The sequence below is a fragment of the Siphateles boraxobius genome, unplaced genomic scaffold (assembly GCF_051911475.1).
Source record: "Siphateles boraxobius isolate OS27281-9 unplaced genomic scaffold, OSU_SipBor_1 6, whole genome shotgun sequence".
Lineage (NCBI taxonomy): Eukaryota > Metazoa > Chordata > Actinopteri > Cypriniformes > Leuciscidae > Siphateles > Siphateles boraxobius.
In genome coordinates, this window is record NW_027509186.1 from 11,541,953 (window position 1) to 11,560,870 (window position 18,918).

An 18,918-nucleotide genomic window follows, 5' to 3' on the forward strand; every position below is an offset into this window, starting at 1 on the left:
GGCGTAAGAAAACACATAATCATCATCATCATCCGGCAGCTCGCTCTCGTCAGCCACAGATGAATGAGAAATATTCATACCTTTCTCGAATTCATTCGCAAGTTCCATCTGCGAGCCCCACAATCTCAGTTTCCTTCTCGTCTCAGCTGTAGCAGGTCCTGAACGGCAAAGCACAGATGGCTGTCCCGATTCCCTCAAGAAAAAGGAAAGACAAGAGCATAGTTTCTTCATAGAAAGGCACTCACAATGCATGCAAACAGCCCCCCGAGGACTAAGCGTGCATGCTTCTCGCCCATGCAAATGATGCACATTTCACATTTTCATGCCTGAAAGACTTTGCGCCCGTTGCCATAAACGCCTTGTTTAGACACATTCAAACAAACAGGTATCATGAAGACAATAAAGAGGATGACATATTTCACAGGTGCCCTTTTATCTCACGATTGCACTGGTGATGATGTCATAGGCTGTCGTCTGCCAATGTCAAGTTCACTGTGTTGTTTAGCTTCATGCTTCAGACACCGGTAATGCCGGAGGCATTCCACCCATAGCGACCCCTAGGGAACGAATCGTGAGTTCCCTTTCAAAAGGGAACTGCAGTTAATTATATGTATAGGTAAATTTTTGGAGTTTTGCACGATTTTCCAATGAGCCTATTTGTTTACACTCTTCAGGAAGGCAACCTGCATGGCTTACTTATAGGTTTGCCCTCACTGGTTGTTTCAATTTGCACCCAGTCCAATTTGCAACCAGCACTGCCAATCACCTGTCCCGGATTTATCCTCTTAATTTTGCCATTTCTCATGTGAATAAAGTTAGCATGACAGTGGCAGTGCTTTTCCCCTCTGCCTGTCTTCCACTGGCAGCTGCGGCACACAGTGTTTTGACTGCGACTGATGGCAGAGGTTATTGAGGATGAAAACCACCCTGGTTGTTTGGCTCACCAATGCCATCTGAATTTTGTCACGTTTTGTCGTGCGAGGGCAGCTGTCATAGACGTGACAATAAAAAGATGACTGAAAGGACCCTTTTTGCAGTTCTTCCTGTTCTGACTCAGTTTACCTCCACTGCATTGCTTCTGCTTACTTGCCATCATTCCATGCAACATGACGGGAGCCAATCAGAGGGCACCGTCTTGTCAGCTTGTCAGGCAGCTGGAGAAACTCAGATGGCTGTTTATGATCCTGTGCAGTGACCCCGCACAACTTGTTCTCCCTGCTGTCATGTTTGTTTACCCTAGTGATGGTGCGCTCCAAGCTTCCCCCTTAACTATGTGACGTTCCTGTCTCTTGTCCTTCATGTCCTTTTATTTCTGTGGGGGACAATTTTGCCTTAGCATCATGCTTTAAAAGAATATTTCCCCTAAAAATGAAAATGGTCATGTTTTAGTCACACTTTTAGTCACCCAATGTTGTTCCAAACACAAAAGGAGTAATTTTGAAGAATGTTTTGATGAAAGCATAGGACAGTTGAGCTCAAAAAAGTGTAAAAAATAATACATAAAATCAAAGCCTATAACTATACCTTGGCCTATACTTCATATTTTGTTTTTAGTTGGAGCAGCTTAAAAAAAATTCTTGTTTTGTATTCTATGGAAAACATTTTTGGGGTATAACGTTTTGAATAACATGAGGATGAGTAAATGATGACAGTTTTCATCTTTTGGTGATACGATTTTTGAAATGTTACTATTTAAATTTAGCAATTTCTTATGTGTTCCTCTAGAAAATGGCACCTTTAATTCAAGCAGTGAGGCAGAGAGAAAGACGCAGTCGTACTATCTTTCCTGTCTCAATGAACAACGAATAGAAGAGCTCGGAGCCCAACCACTCATCGACTTGATTGCAAAGGTAAGTGTTTCTGTGGCTCCCGCTCTGGTGTGGAGGGTAAACAGTGCAAACAGGAATTGGGAACCCATTCCATTTCAAGAAGGTTTCTTTAAAGTAAAGTAAAGCTAATGCAAATGTTTATATCCAATTTTTAATTGTTTACAATACAAAATTATGGTAACATGATCCTTTAAACTGAGAACTTTATTTGTCCTTGCAGACATGCAGAAATCGTGATGATGATGATTTTATGGTTACACTATTTTAATAAGGCATATATAATGCAATTGTGCATATTTACTACAGCAAAACACAGGGGTGAGGAGGTACAAATGTATCCTTGTGAAGAAAAAGAAAAACATATTTTAAAATCAATGAAAATCCAATTAAAGTCATTGGATTTTTTTGTGTTGAGAAAAATGCTTATAACAACACAGTCAAAGTTGGTGTCAGCTCTTTATTTGTTGTCATTTTTATGTGTATTAATTAGGGAAGCAAAAATACCAATTTTGTAGAATGACCTTTGATTTAATTTGATGCCTGATTTATTGTTTTGATTGGTTTTCTGTGCATATCCTTTTTTTAACTGAGCAAGATAACTTGTCTCAAATGGCTACGATACTATCAATTCCTCTTGGTTTAAAATCAGCGAGCCTTGAAATTATGTAGACATCCTTCAGTGAAAGATGTTTTCATGCACTTCTATCTCTCTGAATCAGCCATTTTGAAGAAGAAAGCTCTGAAACTAACCCTCAGTACAGACCTGAAAGATTAATCCGTGTAACATACACAAAGCAGTGATGTCAAACAGTACTTCCTCTACTTAATTTACACCCACACACTTGCCTTCTGGAAGGTTTAAAAGAGATACGGCTGGGAAGATAGAAGACGAGAAATTTACACTGGCTCTGATGAGCTGCCTTATGAATACACTTTTACAAATGCTACCCTTCTCCCCAGATAGCAACATTGTTTCGGCCCAGATCCGGCCCACATCTGGCACTTCTGGAACACTGATCTGGCCCACATGCTGCGTGGAATGATGGCACTTGGGCGGACCGCTTCTGTTTGCCAGATCTGGGCCACAAGCAGGAAATATGCCACATGTCAGCCAGAGCAAAGAAATAAACCAGAACTGGACTTTATCTGAGCCACAATGTCTGTATATATTAAATATGGAGTCATCTCAGCCTTAATAAGCCTGTTAACAAGCAGAATCACTGAAGGAAAGAAGAGAACAGAAAAATGAGACGAGCAGAAACACAAGAACTACAGCTGGCTTCAGCCACAGCCTTAGATGAAATCAACTGAAGATAAACAAAGACATTACATCGCTCAATATCTCAGAAGAGAAGGATTAAACAACTCCACAAACAGCATTGCCAGCTTCACTTATTACTAACCAGATTTACTTTATTTCTGTCAGATGTCTAAAAAGTTCTATTTGCAATAGCAAAGGAAGCCAAAGTGAAATGAGATTAGGTCACCTTGGTTGGTTACCTGTTGATGGTTTTATAATCATCATGAAATAGCCTGAATCAATGTCAATTGAATTTAACAATTCTGTTGTGCAATTATCTCATTTAGCCTACAAATGATGTCTTGCTGCATTAGATCCACCAGTACTGCAACAATCATTTATAAGATTGTAACGAACGTGAGCATAAAAGTTTAAATTATTATGACACACACAGATATCAACAATCAGCGCATGAATCTCAACAATGGTGACAATCAACAAAATATTCAGATAATCGGATCAACTCTGAACATCACAAAAAGCTACTAAATGTCACTACAAAAACATCAGCGAAAATAAAAGCAATTATTTAGGGTTAAACAAAATAATAGGACAATTCAGCTGCTTAATTTATTAATATTGCAGTGCATGCTGGGAGTTTTGTACCCAGCATGCATTGTAGCATGGCACTTTTTATTGTCACCATTGTTGAGATTCATGTGCTGATTGCTGATGTCTGTGTGTCACCATGTCACTGTAGACTAATTTGTTGTGCTCATGGTTGATAAAATCTGATTTCTGCAGTACTGATGGATTACAGAGATTGTGTTATAAATGTATTAATGGTTCAATACAATTGTTAGATTTGGTTATATTCAAATTGCATCAGTAAATCAGGTTATTTTATGATGATAATACATCCATTGACAGGTAACCATCATCACCTGATCTCATTTCACTTTACCTTCCTTTGCTACTGCAAATGTGTTTAACAAACACACTGTCACAGCAGCCAAAAAGGAAAAAATATTAAGTAAGAGTTAAGAGCCCAACTAGTGATGGCAGTTTGAGACTGAAGCTTTGATACGTGCTTCAAACCATTAACTACAATTCCATTTGAACCACTGCTCCGAAGGTTGCTTTGGTATAGAAAAATCAAGTGACATATGACGTCCGAAGCAGCAACTGCTTCAATCTCTGAATGGACCTGAGTGGTTCGCAGCTCCACCGCCATATGCAAACCAGTCAGGTGCTGCCACTGCAACTTCTACAGTGGAGGTACAGCGGTACATGATGGATCCACCGCTGAAAAGATCTGAAGACCCACTGGTGTACTGGATAAATCACAAAAATCTGTACTCTCACCTTTTATACTGGCTAAAAAGTTTTTTATGCACGCCGGCTTCATCCGTTCCCTCTCGACAAATTTTCTCTAAATGTGGAGAGGTTGTGAGAAAAAAAAAAGTGCATGCACTAGATTTATTTCACTCGTCTTAAAGCCTCCTGTTCACTATATAGCCGGGATAATTTAGATACAGCCTGGGCACTTCACCTGACGAGGTTGCTGTTACTGAGTGGTTCAGTGCTTCATCAAAGCTTAATTTGCCCATCACTAAGCCCAACTAATGGAAACACTAATCACTGCTATGGTGACTTCATATGAAACAATAGAGTTAAACCTCTGTTAATTCTGTGTAAAGTCTGAAAGAAATAAAGTAAATCTGGTTTGTAATAAGTGAAGCTGGTAATGCTGTTTGTGGAGTTGTTTGATCCTCTGCTGAGATCGTCAGAGATTTAATGTCTTCTTTTGTCTTCAGTTGATTTCATCTTAAGTCAAGTCAAGTCAAGTCATCTTCATTTATAAAGCGCTTTTCACAGTATGGATTGTTTCAAATCAGCTTTACAGTGAAAATAGAAATTACCATAACAGATTGTTTAGGCTTTACCACAGCTCTAGGACAAAGTTTTTGTCCAGCTAAATATAGTCTTGATTGATTCACTTCCATTGCGAAGATCATTAGTTATTAACTTAGGGGCTGCTAACACGACACCGTTCTAACAGAAAAAAACCCTAACACGCTCCGGCCGCCCATCCGCACAAAACAGTTCCTGGTGTCTCGAGAACGCACTCCCTGAAATAGTTTCAAAGGTGAAAATGATTATCCATTTTCTCTGCGCAAACCTCATAAACGCAAACCCGCAAAAAAGCAGACGGCACGCACATGCGCATCACGTGTTCAGTCGATTGGCATGTGCGTTTGAATATATATGTGCGCAGGCGTGTAGTCCTTCTTCACTAATAAACCCTCAACAAACTACTTATCTGGCCTTAAAAATGTATAATACATACATTTTTGTCACGTCTGCGTAGCCACGCGAACCAGAATTATCCTGACAACGTTTTAACTGTACAGAGGTAAAGGGAAGGAGGCCTTCACAGGGGAGAGACTAGTTGACACTTCAGGGATGCGTTGTCGTCGTGTCGCCGTACCCTTCATCAGATCTGGATATGGCCTGGATCTGGCGGACTGCGGTAAACCTTGGGATAAACAGAGAGACTGATATTAGCGTAGACGGCATCTTTCTTATGATGTTCCAAGTACATCAGGATTTATGGGAAGTGTTCCCGGTCCCGGCTGATCTAAACTATGCAGCCTAACATTGAATTATAGAAGTCTATAATGTGTTATGTGTATGATAAGCCGAAGAGATGTGTTTTTAGTGTTTTTAGACTGCGTCTGCTTCCCAGACAATGTTAGGAAGATTGTTCCAACATTTTGGTGCTAAATAGGAAAACGATCTACTGCCAGCAGTCGATTTTGATATTCTAGGTATTATCAACTGGCCAGAATTTTGAGATCGCAATAGACGTGAAGGACTATAATGCGTTATGAGCTCGCTCAAGTACAGGGGAGCTAAACCTTTTAGTACTTTGTAAGTAATCAGCAACATTTCAAAATGTATACAATGTTTAATAGGGAGCCAATGCAGTGTTGACAGAACCGGGCTAATATGGTCGTACTTCCTGGTTCTGGTTAGAACTCTAGCGGCTGCGTCTTGGACCAGCTGTAGTTTGTTTATTAAGCGTGCAGGGTAACCACCCAAAAGAGCATTACAATAATCTAGCCTTGATGTCATGAACACATGAACCAATTGTTCTGCATTTTTCATTGAGAGCATATGACGTAATTTAGATATGTTTTTAAGATGAAAAAATGCAGTTTTACAGATACTAGACACGTGACTTTCAAATGAAAGATTAACCTAACCGACGACAAGGACTTGACAGAGCAGCTCAGTTTATGGCCAGCAATATTGTTAAGTTTAAAGGGATACTCCACCAGTTTTTCTTATTAAACTATGTTATTCCCTTAACTAAGACGAGTTGATACATACCTCTCTCATCTCAGTGCGTGCACTATATCGCTCTGTATTGCCGCAAAACTATGTTAGCACTTAGCTTAGCCCATGCATTAAATATGGGCCAAGCAGAGAAGCGACCAAACACTTCCACGTTTTCCCTATGTAAACACAGTTACTCGAGTAGTGTAACTTGACCTGGGCTGGTGACACAAAATAAACCGTTGCGCTTTTCTAAGCGTTTAAAATTGATGACTATATTGTATGGCGGAATACCATAACAAGTGCTTTTGAGCACTTCGACTTGGCGCAATAATATCTTCACTCGTGAAAGGTCCTCTTACCGGCTCCCGCTTCCTCTCCCTCTGACATTTCCGTCAATACAACCAACGTGACTTTTACTACCTGTGCTATTAGCAAACTGCAGATCATTTGCAATGGCGGACTTTGTAGATGATTATGACTTCTTTGTAGAAGACCCAGAGCCATATCTGTTTGAACCCGAGTACACGGAGGAGGAATTAGCTCTTATGGACCGTGAGAGGCAAGAAAGATATGATCCAGAACAGACCGGAGCTGGCGAAAGACCACGGGCAAACAGCAATTGGTGGTGCAAGTGTGACTGTTGCGAACTTTGTGAAATGTTCGGAGCAAACACGCCACTTCATCAGAGTCATCAATGGTGTTTTGGGATTCTTGTTCAAAGCAGCTAACCAAGCTCTCCGCTGTATGTGGTATGTTGGAATTCGGTGAAAAATGACAGCACTATGTACATTCTCCTTATTTTCACAACCCTTTACGATGCACGCTTTAACCATTATTGTACACAAACTAGCTTCCAACAACCTGTTACTTCGTCAACTCCGCTCGAACCACTACTACCGGCGCATGTCACGTTGGTTGTATTGACGGAAATGTCAGAGGGAGGGGGAGAGGAAGCGGGAGCCGGTAAGAGGACTTTTCACGAGTGAAGATATTATTGCGCCAAGTCGAAGTGCTCAAAAGCACTTGTTATGGTATTCCGCCATACAATATAGTCATCAATTTTAAACGCTTAGAAAAGCGCAACGGTTTATTTTGTGTCACCAGCCCAGGTCAAGTTACACTACTCGAGTAACTGTGTTTACATAGGGAAAACGTGGAAGTGTTTGGTCGCTTCTCTGCTTGGCCCATATTTAATGCATGGGCTAAGCTAAGTGCTAACATAGTTTTGCGGCAATACAGAGCGATATAGTGCACGCACTGAGACGAGAGAGGTATGTATCAACTCGCCTTAGTTAAGGGAATAACATAGTTTAATAAGAAAAACTGGTGGAGTATCCCTTTAAGGACATTATGGAATTAAGATAATGTCTGTACTATGTTATGATTGTACAGTACAATTAAATACAAGTCTGAACACTTTACCTCAGAGCGTCTGTTAACTGAATGAATTGAGAATATCAGCTGAAAATCTGATAACATCAGAAATTTTCATTCAAGGAGCTGATTTCTGTAAATGAATGTAAAACTAAATGTATATTGCAGCACAGGGTGAAGTCAGTATATACATAAACGACAATTTGAGACAAATAAATGTAAATTGAATATAAAATTATGTAAATGGCTCTCTGTGGCGCGGCAGGATTTTGAACAAGGTCCTGAGCCGTTGCTGGGCGCATAGTAATAATAGACAGCATAGACAGAGGCCGAATGACGCCGCCGGTGTGTGTACACTCATAGAGAACAAAGTGTTCGAATTTTAAAGACGTGGCGCTGCACGACGCGGCGCTGCGCTTCTCGTCCGGTGTGCACCCCCCTCAGTTTCTGTTTTTGGGTGGGTTGGATACGTGTTCTAGCTCTGTTTTCTGTGTTTGAGTTTCTTGATTTGATCATCAGTTACACCTGTTCATATCGTTGATCAGTTTTCCTTTTGTACTTAATTCCTGTGTTTTTTTCAGTTAATTTGTCTGTTCTCCTCTGATTTACCGGTTGTTTTGTTCTAGTTTATATAGTCTAATTACTCTGAGTATTTTGTTTCTTTGAGTATTGTTTAATAAATCTACTGGCGCATTTGGATCCTGCCATTTCTTGTTGTTATTGCAACCGTTGCTGACATTAACCTTAAAATATGTGAATTGTAATGCAATTTTGGAATTGTTGTGTTTTCTTTGCATTCTTTACATTTCTCAATATGAAACATAAATGAAATATGTTAGATAATAAATAGATAAAACAGATAATTTCTTGCCCCCACATTTTAAATTTCTGGGATTTTTTTTCTTGGTTAAATTTATACATTTAGCGAACAAATTTATCCAAAAAAAGATTATGAATATAGTAAAAGATAGTAAATAGGGTCACTTTTGATTTCTACAGTAGGATCACCTCAGTCTTTTTGCTAGAAACTAATCTTTTTCCTTTTCTTTGTGTTTGTGTGTGTGTGTAGATAGGAGGCTGGAACATCACAGAGTCCTGGGATAAAGATAATTTTCTGGACGTTTTAAAGATAGTTTCTGGACCTTACAGAGCTCAGCCTTTCTTCACTGTCGGTGTCAGCGTGGACCCTAAAAACTCTAACAGTAATGTCATTCAGGTACATTGACTCAGTTATCAGGTTTTAATGAACATCTACTGTTTGAAAGTTTTTGTTCCATGTTTGTTTTATTGTATTTGCTATATTTATCACACCTGTGGTGTTTGCTCACCTGTGCAAACTTTCTCCAGGCTGACCAATCAGGACTCTTCCTCCCATCCCGGGATTATTACCTCAATAAAACAAACGAGAAGGTATCATGAAGAAGAACTTAAAGTATCAATATTTGAAGACATTTTGTAATATTTCAAGTAGCTTTAAGTCCATGTCTAATAGCCTGCCACTGGTCTGGGTTTAGGTGTTGAAGGCTTATCTGGATTACATGATAGAGTTGGGATTGTTGTTGGGAGGAGAGAAGAATTCCACTCGGGGTCAGATGCAGCAAATTTTGGACTTCGAGACAGCACTGGCTAACATCACGGTTCCTCAGGACGAGCGGCGAGACGAGGAAAAGATCTACCACAAGATAACGATAGCTGAACTCCAGGTGCGTGTGCAGGATCACGAGGGTTTAGTTAGACAAAAGTTATGACGGTTGGTGTAGTAGTGTGGTAAACAGATGAAAGTGTGTTGAGGAAGCTATGAAATTCTGAGCTGAAAAATTTGGGATCATTAGTTGTCATAAAAGTGTTTGTTTGAGATACGAGAAAAGAGAGTTCATGAATAATGCACAACGCATGAAGTCAGGTTTACCACCGTGTGTCTGTCTATCTATCTATCTATCTATCTACCTACCTATCTATCTATCTATCTATCTATCTATCTATCTATCTATCTATCTATCTATCTGTCTGTCTGTCTGTCTGTCTGTCTGTCTGTCTGTCTGTCTGTCTGTCTGTCTGTCTGTCTGTCTGTCTGTCTATCTATCTATCTATCTATCTATCTATCTATCTATCTATCTATCTATCTATCTATCTATCTATCTATCTATCTATCTATCTATCTATCTGTCTGTCCGTCTCTGTCTCATATATCTGGCTGAACAGAACACCATATCTTTTATCCTTCTGTGCATAAATATTCATTCCTTTTTGTGTCTTCTGGCTTTTTTTCCCATCATTTAATTATTACCGTAAGATTTTTTTCTTTGAGCACCTGCGTTGAAACTTTTGTTTTATAAAGGCTCCTGTGATTTCCGTGGAAACAGTTGCTGAGCAACTGTACAGTGAAGTAGTGAAGTGGAGGGTTGAGCAAAATGGTTGATCGCTTACTGATTAAATTATGTCTGCTGTCAGTATAAAGGGAATAAGTCCAATCTTTTCAAAAAGGTTTTTGTTACAAATAATTTTTAAATAATTATTATTATTGTTGTTGTTAATATTATTTAATGCTTATGGTCATTATACTTAGATTCTAAAATAATAATTGTATATAGTTGTTTTACAAATTGATTATATAAATGAACATGAGGAGTACTTTTTTGTATCTCTGTTTATAGAATATTTTCCTTCTTACAAAATTTGTAAGAAAACCATTTCAAGCAAGAGTGTGCAAAATTACCAGCAGTTCTTCATTCCCCTGCCTTAAAGCTCAAGACCAATACATTATATATTCATGTCACTATTCTCCTGAATTTGATGAGCAAACGTCTCTGGCAGCCGTGGAGCTCAGATGTGTGGTGACACCCGGGAGGATGATTATGTTTGACTTAACATGCTGGGCTCCTTTTTAAGGAAAGAAAGCAATATAACATAACATTTTTAATGTTTAGGTTCTGCAATAACACACATTTACAGAAGAGCTCTTTACTCGCTCTCACAAAAAAATAAAGTAAATTAATATATTATATATTTCTTAAACTTCAACAAAATGCGCTGCAATTGTCACGTTTGATCACGTTATTGTCAGCAACTGGTTGCAATTATCACACAATGATAGAGAATACAACCAAACAGTCTTTGATCACAAAATCTAACAGGTAACATGTAGGAAATCGCAGGAATAAGCATAGAACACAACCACGTAAAACAACGACGATACCAAACCAAGAGTAGTCAATTCAATTCAATTCAATTCAAATTTATTTGTATAGCGCTTTTCACAATACTTATTGTTTCAAAGCAGCTTTACAGAATGTGCATTTCAGAAATGTACATAGAAAAAAATACAGTTAGTTAATCATGTAGTAATTTAGGGCATAACATATCGCCGGCGTTGAGTCGTCTCTTCACAGGCGTCGAGTCGTCTCTTCACAGGCGTTTAGTCATCTTATCTGAAGTCTCCGTGAGAGGCTGGATACAAACTGGAGCTGACGAACGCTATTTACCTCGGGACTAGCGTCCCGAGATAACAGCAGAAAAGCAGATGGGAGATAATTAGCATAGCTGCTGTTCATAATATTAATGCATTCGATCTGATTCAACAGTGGTATAAAAGGTAAGCATAATGTGAATGCATGGCTAAAGAGATGCGTCTTTAATCTAGTTTTAAACTGGGACAGCGAGTCTGAGCCTCGAACAATATCAGGAAGGCTATTCCAGAGTTTAGGAGCTAAATGCAAGAACGCCCTCCCTCCTTTAGTGGACTTAGATATCCTAGGAATGACCAGAAGCCTCGAATTTAGTGATCTTAAAGAGCGCGATGGATTGTACGGCGATAGAAGGTCCATTAAATACACAGGAGCTAAACCATTTAGGGCTTTATAGGTCAGTAATAGTACTTTGTAATTGATACGGAACTTAATAGGTAACCAGTGTAGAGATGATAAAATAGGTGTTATATGATCATATGTTCTTGATCTAGTAAGAACTCTAGCGGCTGCATTTTGCACTAACTGTAGCTTGTTTATTGAGGATGCAGGACAACCGGCTAATTAAGCATTACAGTAATCTAGTCTCGAGGTCATGAATGCATGAACTAACTTTTCTGCATCAGAAACAGATAGCATGTTACGTAGCTTAGCAATGTTTCTAAGGTGGAAAAAGGCTGTTCTTGTAACATATGAAATATGATTTTCGAAAGACAAGTTGCGGTCTAGTATAACACCCAGGTCTTTTACTGTAGTGGATAAAGTAACAGGACATCCTTCTAAATTAAAGTTGTATTGTACAAGGTTTTGTGGGTAGTTTTTTGGACCAATAAGTAATACCTCCGTTTTATCTGAATTTAATAGCAGGAAATTACACGTCATCCAGCATTTTATATCTTTGAGACACTCTGTCAATTTAGATGAGTTAGTGTTTTCATCTGGTCGTGATGAAATATATAATTGAGTGTCATCAGTATAACAGTGGAAATTAATTCCATGTTTTCTTATAATATTACCAAGTGGCAGCATATATATTGAGAATAGTAGAGGGCCTAACACCGATCCTTGCGGGACTCCATAGTCTACTGACGTTATCTTCGATTTTTCCCCATTTAAACAGACAAAATGATAACGGTCTGATAAGTACGATCTAAACCAGCTTAATTCCTGTCCCTGAACTCCAGTGTAGTTTTGTAGTCGATCCAAGAGTATTTTATGATCTATAGTGTCGAACGCAGCGCTAAGATCAAGTAGAACAAGTATTGAGATACAGCCTTGGTCAGAAGCTAAAAGTAAATCATTTGTAACACTTCTTTCAGTAGTTTAGTGGGTATTGGATCTAATAAACATGTTGTTGGTTTAGATGCAATGATAAGTTTATTTAGCTCTTCCTGTCCTATAGTTGTAAAGCGGTGTAGTTGTTCTTGAGGGCCGATAATTGAGGCTGAATCATAAGACACCATAAAAGATTGTACATTTACAATTGTGTTTCTGATGCTTTCTATTTTCTCATTGAAGAAATTCATAAAATCATTACTACTATACTGTAACGGAATATTTTGCTCTGGTGATGTTTGTTTATTTGTTAGTCTAGCTACGGTGTTGAATAAAAACCTTGGATTATTTTGGTTATTTTCTATTAGTTTGCGGAGATGCTCAGCCCTGGCTGCTTTTAGAGCCTTTTTATAACGTGACATACTGTCTTTCCACGCGATTCTAAAGACCTCTAAATTAGTTTGTTTCCATTTACGCTCTAAGTTACGAGTTTCTCTCTTGATAACATGCATAGCACTGTTGTACCATGGTGCTTTAGTTTTCTCTCTAACCTTTTTTAATCTAATTGGTGCAACAATTTCTAGTGTACTAGAGAAAATGGTGCTCAAACTGCTAGTCATTTCCTCTAGTTCATCTGTTTGTTTGGGTTCACTGAGCAGCTGAGATAGATCAGGTAAGCTATTTGAGAATCTATCTATAGTGGTTGGAAGGATTGTTCTGCCTGGTCGATAACGTGGCGCAACATGACACATTTCAGCAGTACGTATTATGCAAGTTATCATGTAATGATCAGTGACATCATCACTTTGTGGTACAATATCTATATCGGTTGGGTTGGTTCCATATGATATAATTAAATCTAGTGTATGATTTAGACGATGAGTGGGACCACTGACGTATTGCTTGACCCCCAAGGAGTTTAATGAATCTGTAAACGCAGCCCCTAACGCATCATTTGTGTTATCTACGTGTGTGTTAAAATCTCCAACAATTATTGCTTTATCGACATTGACCAATAGATCTGAGAGAAAGTCTGCAAACTCTTTTAGGAAATCAGCATAGGGCCCTGGAGGTCTATATACAGTAGCCAAGGCTAGAGATAATAGGGATTTCTTTCTTACATCTAAGAGCGTAACATTTAGCACAAGTACTTCAAACGAATTAAACCTGTGACCTGTTTTCTGAGTAACATTTAGAATATCTCTATAGATTGTTGCAACACCGCCGCCACGACCGATCAGACGGGGCTCATGCTTATAACAGTATCCTGGTGGAGTAGACTCATTTAGACCGAAATAATCATTTGGTTTAAGCCAGGTTTCAGTAAGGCAAAATACATCGAAACTATTATCTGTGACCATTTCGTTTACAATAACCGCCTTAGGTGTGAGCGATCTAATGTTTAGAAGACCTAGCTTTAGAAATTGTTTTTGTTCACTGATATTGAGATTTTCTGGTTTAATTACAATAAGATTTTTCCTAGATCCTACAGTAGATTTATTGTTTGGCCTCACTAAACGAGGAATAGACACAGTTTCTATATAATGTTCTACACTACTTATATCAATTAAGTTAGGACAGCAAAGACTGTGATTTGGACTTTGACTTACTAGTCATATGGTGTGTAACGTCTTGGAGATGTTGTCCGACAGAACAGCCGCTCCGATTCTGCTGGGGTGCAGGCCATCAGCACGGTAGAGCCTAGGTCGCTCCCAGAACAGATTCCAATTATTTACAAAGAGCAGTTTCTGTTCATTACACAATGACATTAACCATTCATTTAGTGCAAATAATCTACTGAACCTTTCCTGTCCTTGTCGGTACGTGGGAAGCGGTCCAGACAGGATGATCGTTGCTTCAGGCGATGTGCTGCGTACCGTCTCGATCAGGCTCCTGTAGTCCTTCTTCAGAACCTCCGTCTGGCGCAGCCTGATTTCGTTCACTCCCGCGTGCAGCACAACAGCTCCGACGCGCTCGTCACCGTTCAGGATCTCGGGAACATGTGCAGCGACATCTAGAACACGAGCACCAGGAAAGCAGTGAGTGCGCACCTTACCCTTACCTGAGGTAGCACGGACATGACGGACGATGGAACTGCCGATGATCACGGCGTCGTCGTGTTCCGACTCGCGAAGAGGGGAGAAGCGGTTCCGGGTGGAGATCTCGAAGACCGGGAGAGGCGGAGAAGTTCTTGGTCTGGTCCTGGCTCGTGTCTTCCGCTGAGGAATCACCCAGGGCCCATGGTGTTGTGTCGGTGCCGGAGTGAATGAAGCCAGGGAAGATCGCGTCCTGGGTGCTTGCGTCCTGTGCAGAGAAACACACGGAGTAGACGAGGTCGGAGTCAAACAGTTACTAACCACTGACTTGTGAGCATTGGCGCGTGATGTTTCAAGCGCTGATCACCGATCTCGCAGCTCGGCTTGCCTCTCTAGCAGACCACGGATCTGCTTCTCCAAGGACTCCAGCTCCAACAACACCGAATGCAGCTCGAATGTGTCCTCACCTGCACTCAGAGGTAACGTTAGACACACATCCGATATATTCGCCATTATAACAGATGAACAGTAAATTAGTAGTGATACTACCAATATCACTACTAATTTAGGACTGGAATCCTGGATATAACCCGTATCCTTTCAGTGAAACGGGTGTAAATCAGTTGATCAATAGGCGAGAGGCCACACGTGCGATGCTAGCGGGCTAAAGGCTAGTAGCGGAGATTCGGAAAGTTGGATCTAAGTAGCGAAATCAAAGCAATCCGATTGTTTTTTATTAGGAAAAGTATCGAAGATAAGTTCACATGCTATAAAAATAGAAAGTGCTTGTTTATAAATGAGTGGTAAAGAAGAAAATCAAGGATTTATGAATCAATTCGACGGAGCTCCAAACACAAACACAAACCGCACGCGCATAGTTATGTAATGTTAAAAAAGTTAAGTGATGTTAAGTGAAGAACAGTGAGAACAGAAGGCTTAAATACACAGGGAGTAATCAACAGAACAGAGAACAGGTGTGAAACTCAAATTAGAAACAATGACAGGAACACAGGCAAACAGGAACAAAACTAAAACACAATGAAACTAACAGAACTTGACAGTTATGTCTAAGTTTGAGTATACAGTAGTTTGAGTTTATTTATTGGTTCTTTGTTGGTTTTGCTTCACTTCCTGTTCCGTTTCCATTGTTGGCATTTGTTTCCATGGTTATTCATTGTTTGGTTAATGCACCACACCTGTTTCTCGTTTCTTTCATTGGTTAGAGTTAAAATATATTATAAGCTGTTTACAGTTAGTATTTGGTCTGTCTATGTTGCATTATTGTTGGTTGTTCCGTTCATGTTTCTGATATCCGAGCATCCTGAGAACCTGATGGATTTTTCATAAATGGATTTTTTCCATCATTTACTGATTAATGGGTGCTTTACTAGGAATGGTAGATGGTATTAAGATGTATCTGGGATCAGTTCCAATCAGACTCGAAGGTTCGAATCAGTTTGTGGAAATCATACAGAACAGAATGAATCATTTATATGGTGAAATTAAATACTTATGTTAATTTAACAGCTTGAACCATGTTTATTTTATTCTTATATTTTAACATTTTGAGTTTGACAGTTTTTTTAACAAAAAAAACAACAACATACTTTTTAAAAGGTATTTCTGAATTTAATTGTATTTTACCTCATTCGACAAAGCTTGCAACAGTCACTTCATATTTTGCATGTAACAGAAAGAAAAAAAAACATTTTAAGGTCATTTCTGAATTTAATTGTATTTACCTCATTAGGCAAAGCTTGCTACTGACACTTCTTATTTTGCATGTCTTTATGCAGAGCAACCTCAAGGGATCGCTTGGTTTTGAGTTTATTAAAAAACAACAACACAGCTTCTCAAACCATAAGAGAGAGGGAAAATAGTCCATTTTAGTCACCCAATTTGTTTTCATCTGCCAGAAATCCACAGTAGAGATGAAGGCTATGTGGGGAATGAGGGTAGATGGGGGCTTTCAGCTGTGTGTTTACGATGGAGGTCTTTGTTTTATTACACCCAAGGGCAGTGCGGCTAGAATTGCATCTAGGTTTCAGGAATGCAAACATGCAGGTTATTGACTCTAGCCTGCTGATTATTTGAGCATTTTGTGTGAGAGCGAATCCGAACACGCATTCTGTATCCTTTTCATGGCTGAAAGAGAAATCAAAACATTGAGACGAGCAAAGCTTTCACAGCCAAGGTTATGGAAAAATGGAAATTGGTCATAATTAAATGTATAACTCTCCATGTTTTAGTGGCCTACAAAAGGTTAAATTAAAGTGCATCACCACTTAATGATGGCTATGCTATGTTTGGATATGAACAGCTGAATAATATTCAGAAACCTCTATTACTGAAGCTTCAACTGTAGAGTAAAATATTTGTGAGTGACATAAAGTCAAGAAAATAAAGTCAGATTGTGTGATATAATGTCACCTAGTGAGATATAAAGATGCTAATGTCAGATATAAAGTGACAATTACAGGAAATAAAGATGTCATTGCAAGATATAGTCTCATTGCAAAATATTAAATCACATTATGAGACATGTCACAGGTGTGAGATATAGAGTGACAATTATGAGAAATTTGCAATTGCAAGATATAGTTACATTGTGTGATAAAATCTCAATTACAAGATTGTTAAAGTGACACTGCAAGATATAAGAAATAAAGTCACATTGTGAATTATATAGCCACATTTATAAAATAATCGCAATTGTTAGATATGAAGTGACAATTACGTGAAATGCAATTGCTATAGAAAGCTAAAGACAGTCACGTTGTGACTTATAAAGCTGTATTTTCAATAAATAGTCACATTGCGAAATATAAAGTCACAATTGTGAGATATAAAGTGTCAGTTCTGAGATTTAAAATCACATTGTGAGTTATAAAGCCGCATTTACAATAAATAGTCTCATTGCGAAATATTAAGTCACAATTGTGAGATATAAAGTGACAGTTATGAGAAATAAAGTCACAATTGCAAGATATAAACTCACATTAATATCTAAAGTCTTATTGTGTGATATGAAGTAATACTGCAACATTTACATTTATGAAATATAAAGTTACAATTATTATTTTTTAATTCTCAAGGCAGACAAGGTCCATAATTGTGCTGCATTTCGTAACTGAAAACTTTTGCTCTCGTGTAACGCAGCAACGACACCAATAGGTGTCAGTGGTGGTCAAGGGCGGCTTTTGCTTTTTTCGTAAATGTTCTTAACGTGATTTTACACTCTAACATTGCATTAGACTGAAATGAATGAGGAAATAATTCACTGATGACATTTGTTTCGGTCACAGGTGTTGGCTCCGGCAGTTGAATGGTTGGATTATCTGAACTCGGTCCTTTCCCCGCTGGAGTTAAACGACACAGAGCCTGTGGTGGTCTACGCCAAGGAATACATGCAACAAGTTTCGGAGCTCATCAACAAGACCGACCGCAGGTACGGCGTTCTCTACGGTGTCCACTATTGAGTTCAGGAAGAGGACGTCCCCTATGAGACCATATGTTTAGATTGTGTATCAGAACATCCAGTACTAATAACAGTCTCTCTCTCTCGCTCTCTCTCTCTCTCTTCTGCCTCTCCGACAAGAATATTAAGGCATTTATTCCTTAGATCTTCTGTAACACACTCTCTCTCTCTCTCTCTCTCTCTCTCTCTCTCTCTCTCTCTCTCTCTCTCTCTCTCTCTCTCTCTCTCTCTCTCTCTCTCTCTCTCTCTAACTGTATAAATAAATGAATACACATGCAGGAATGGTCCCTTTTTTAGATATTGTGATGCACTCTTTCTCCCTCTTCTCCAGTCTTCTGAATAATTACATGATCTGGAATCTGGTGCAGAAAGGAGCGTCCAGTCTCGACCAGCGGTTCGAGAACGCTCAGGATAAGCTCCTGGAGAGCCTCTATGGCACTAAGAAGGTGTGTGTAGTTGGGGTGTGTGTGGATGAATGAAATAGTTAACGCAAGTGTTAATTAGGTTGTCAGTTATTTCCTCACCTTCATGTTTTTCCAATCCCAAATGACATGTTTCATGGAATACAATAATATGTTTTTATTTCTTCTCTATGTAATGGAAGTGAATGGGGACTGGGATTGTCAAGCAGTCCTCACTATACGAGTTGACGAGTCAAACATTCAGTGTGTTCTTCATGCTTAGCAATCATATGTATCTGTGTCATATGGACTACTTTTCTAATACATTTATTGTATTTTCAGAGCTCAACAGGCTCACTCCCCATTCACTTACATTGTATGGATTAAAAAAAACGGTAACACTTTACAATAAGGTTTCATTAGTTAAGATTAGTAAACAAATGTAGTTAACAAGAACAAAGAATGAGCAATACTTT

General features: G+C 39.0%; 1 protein-coding gene across 4 annotated transcripts in view; it reads left to right on the forward strand.

Annotated features, from left to right (window-relative positions):
- Window positions 1-18,918, forward strand: part of ece2b (endothelin converting enzyme 2b) — a 78,548-nt gene that overhangs the window by 49,877 nt on the left and 9,753 nt on the right. For all 4 annotated transcript variants that reach the window (XM_077207681.1, XM_077207684.1, XM_077207683.1 and 1 more), the window contains 6 exons: window positions 1,726-1,850; window positions 8,858-9,004; window positions 9,136-9,198; window positions 9,303-9,491; window positions 17,869-18,011; window positions 18,373-18,487. In XM_077207681.1, coding sequence (XP_077063796.1) covers window positions 1,726-1,850; window positions 8,858-9,004; window positions 9,136-9,198; window positions 9,303-9,491; window positions 17,869-18,011; window positions 18,373-18,487 — 782 coding nt within the window. The remainder of the gene's footprint in view (window positions 1-1,725; window positions 1,851-8,857; window positions 9,005-9,135; window positions 9,199-9,302; window positions 9,492-17,868; window positions 18,012-18,372; window positions 18,488-18,918) is intronic.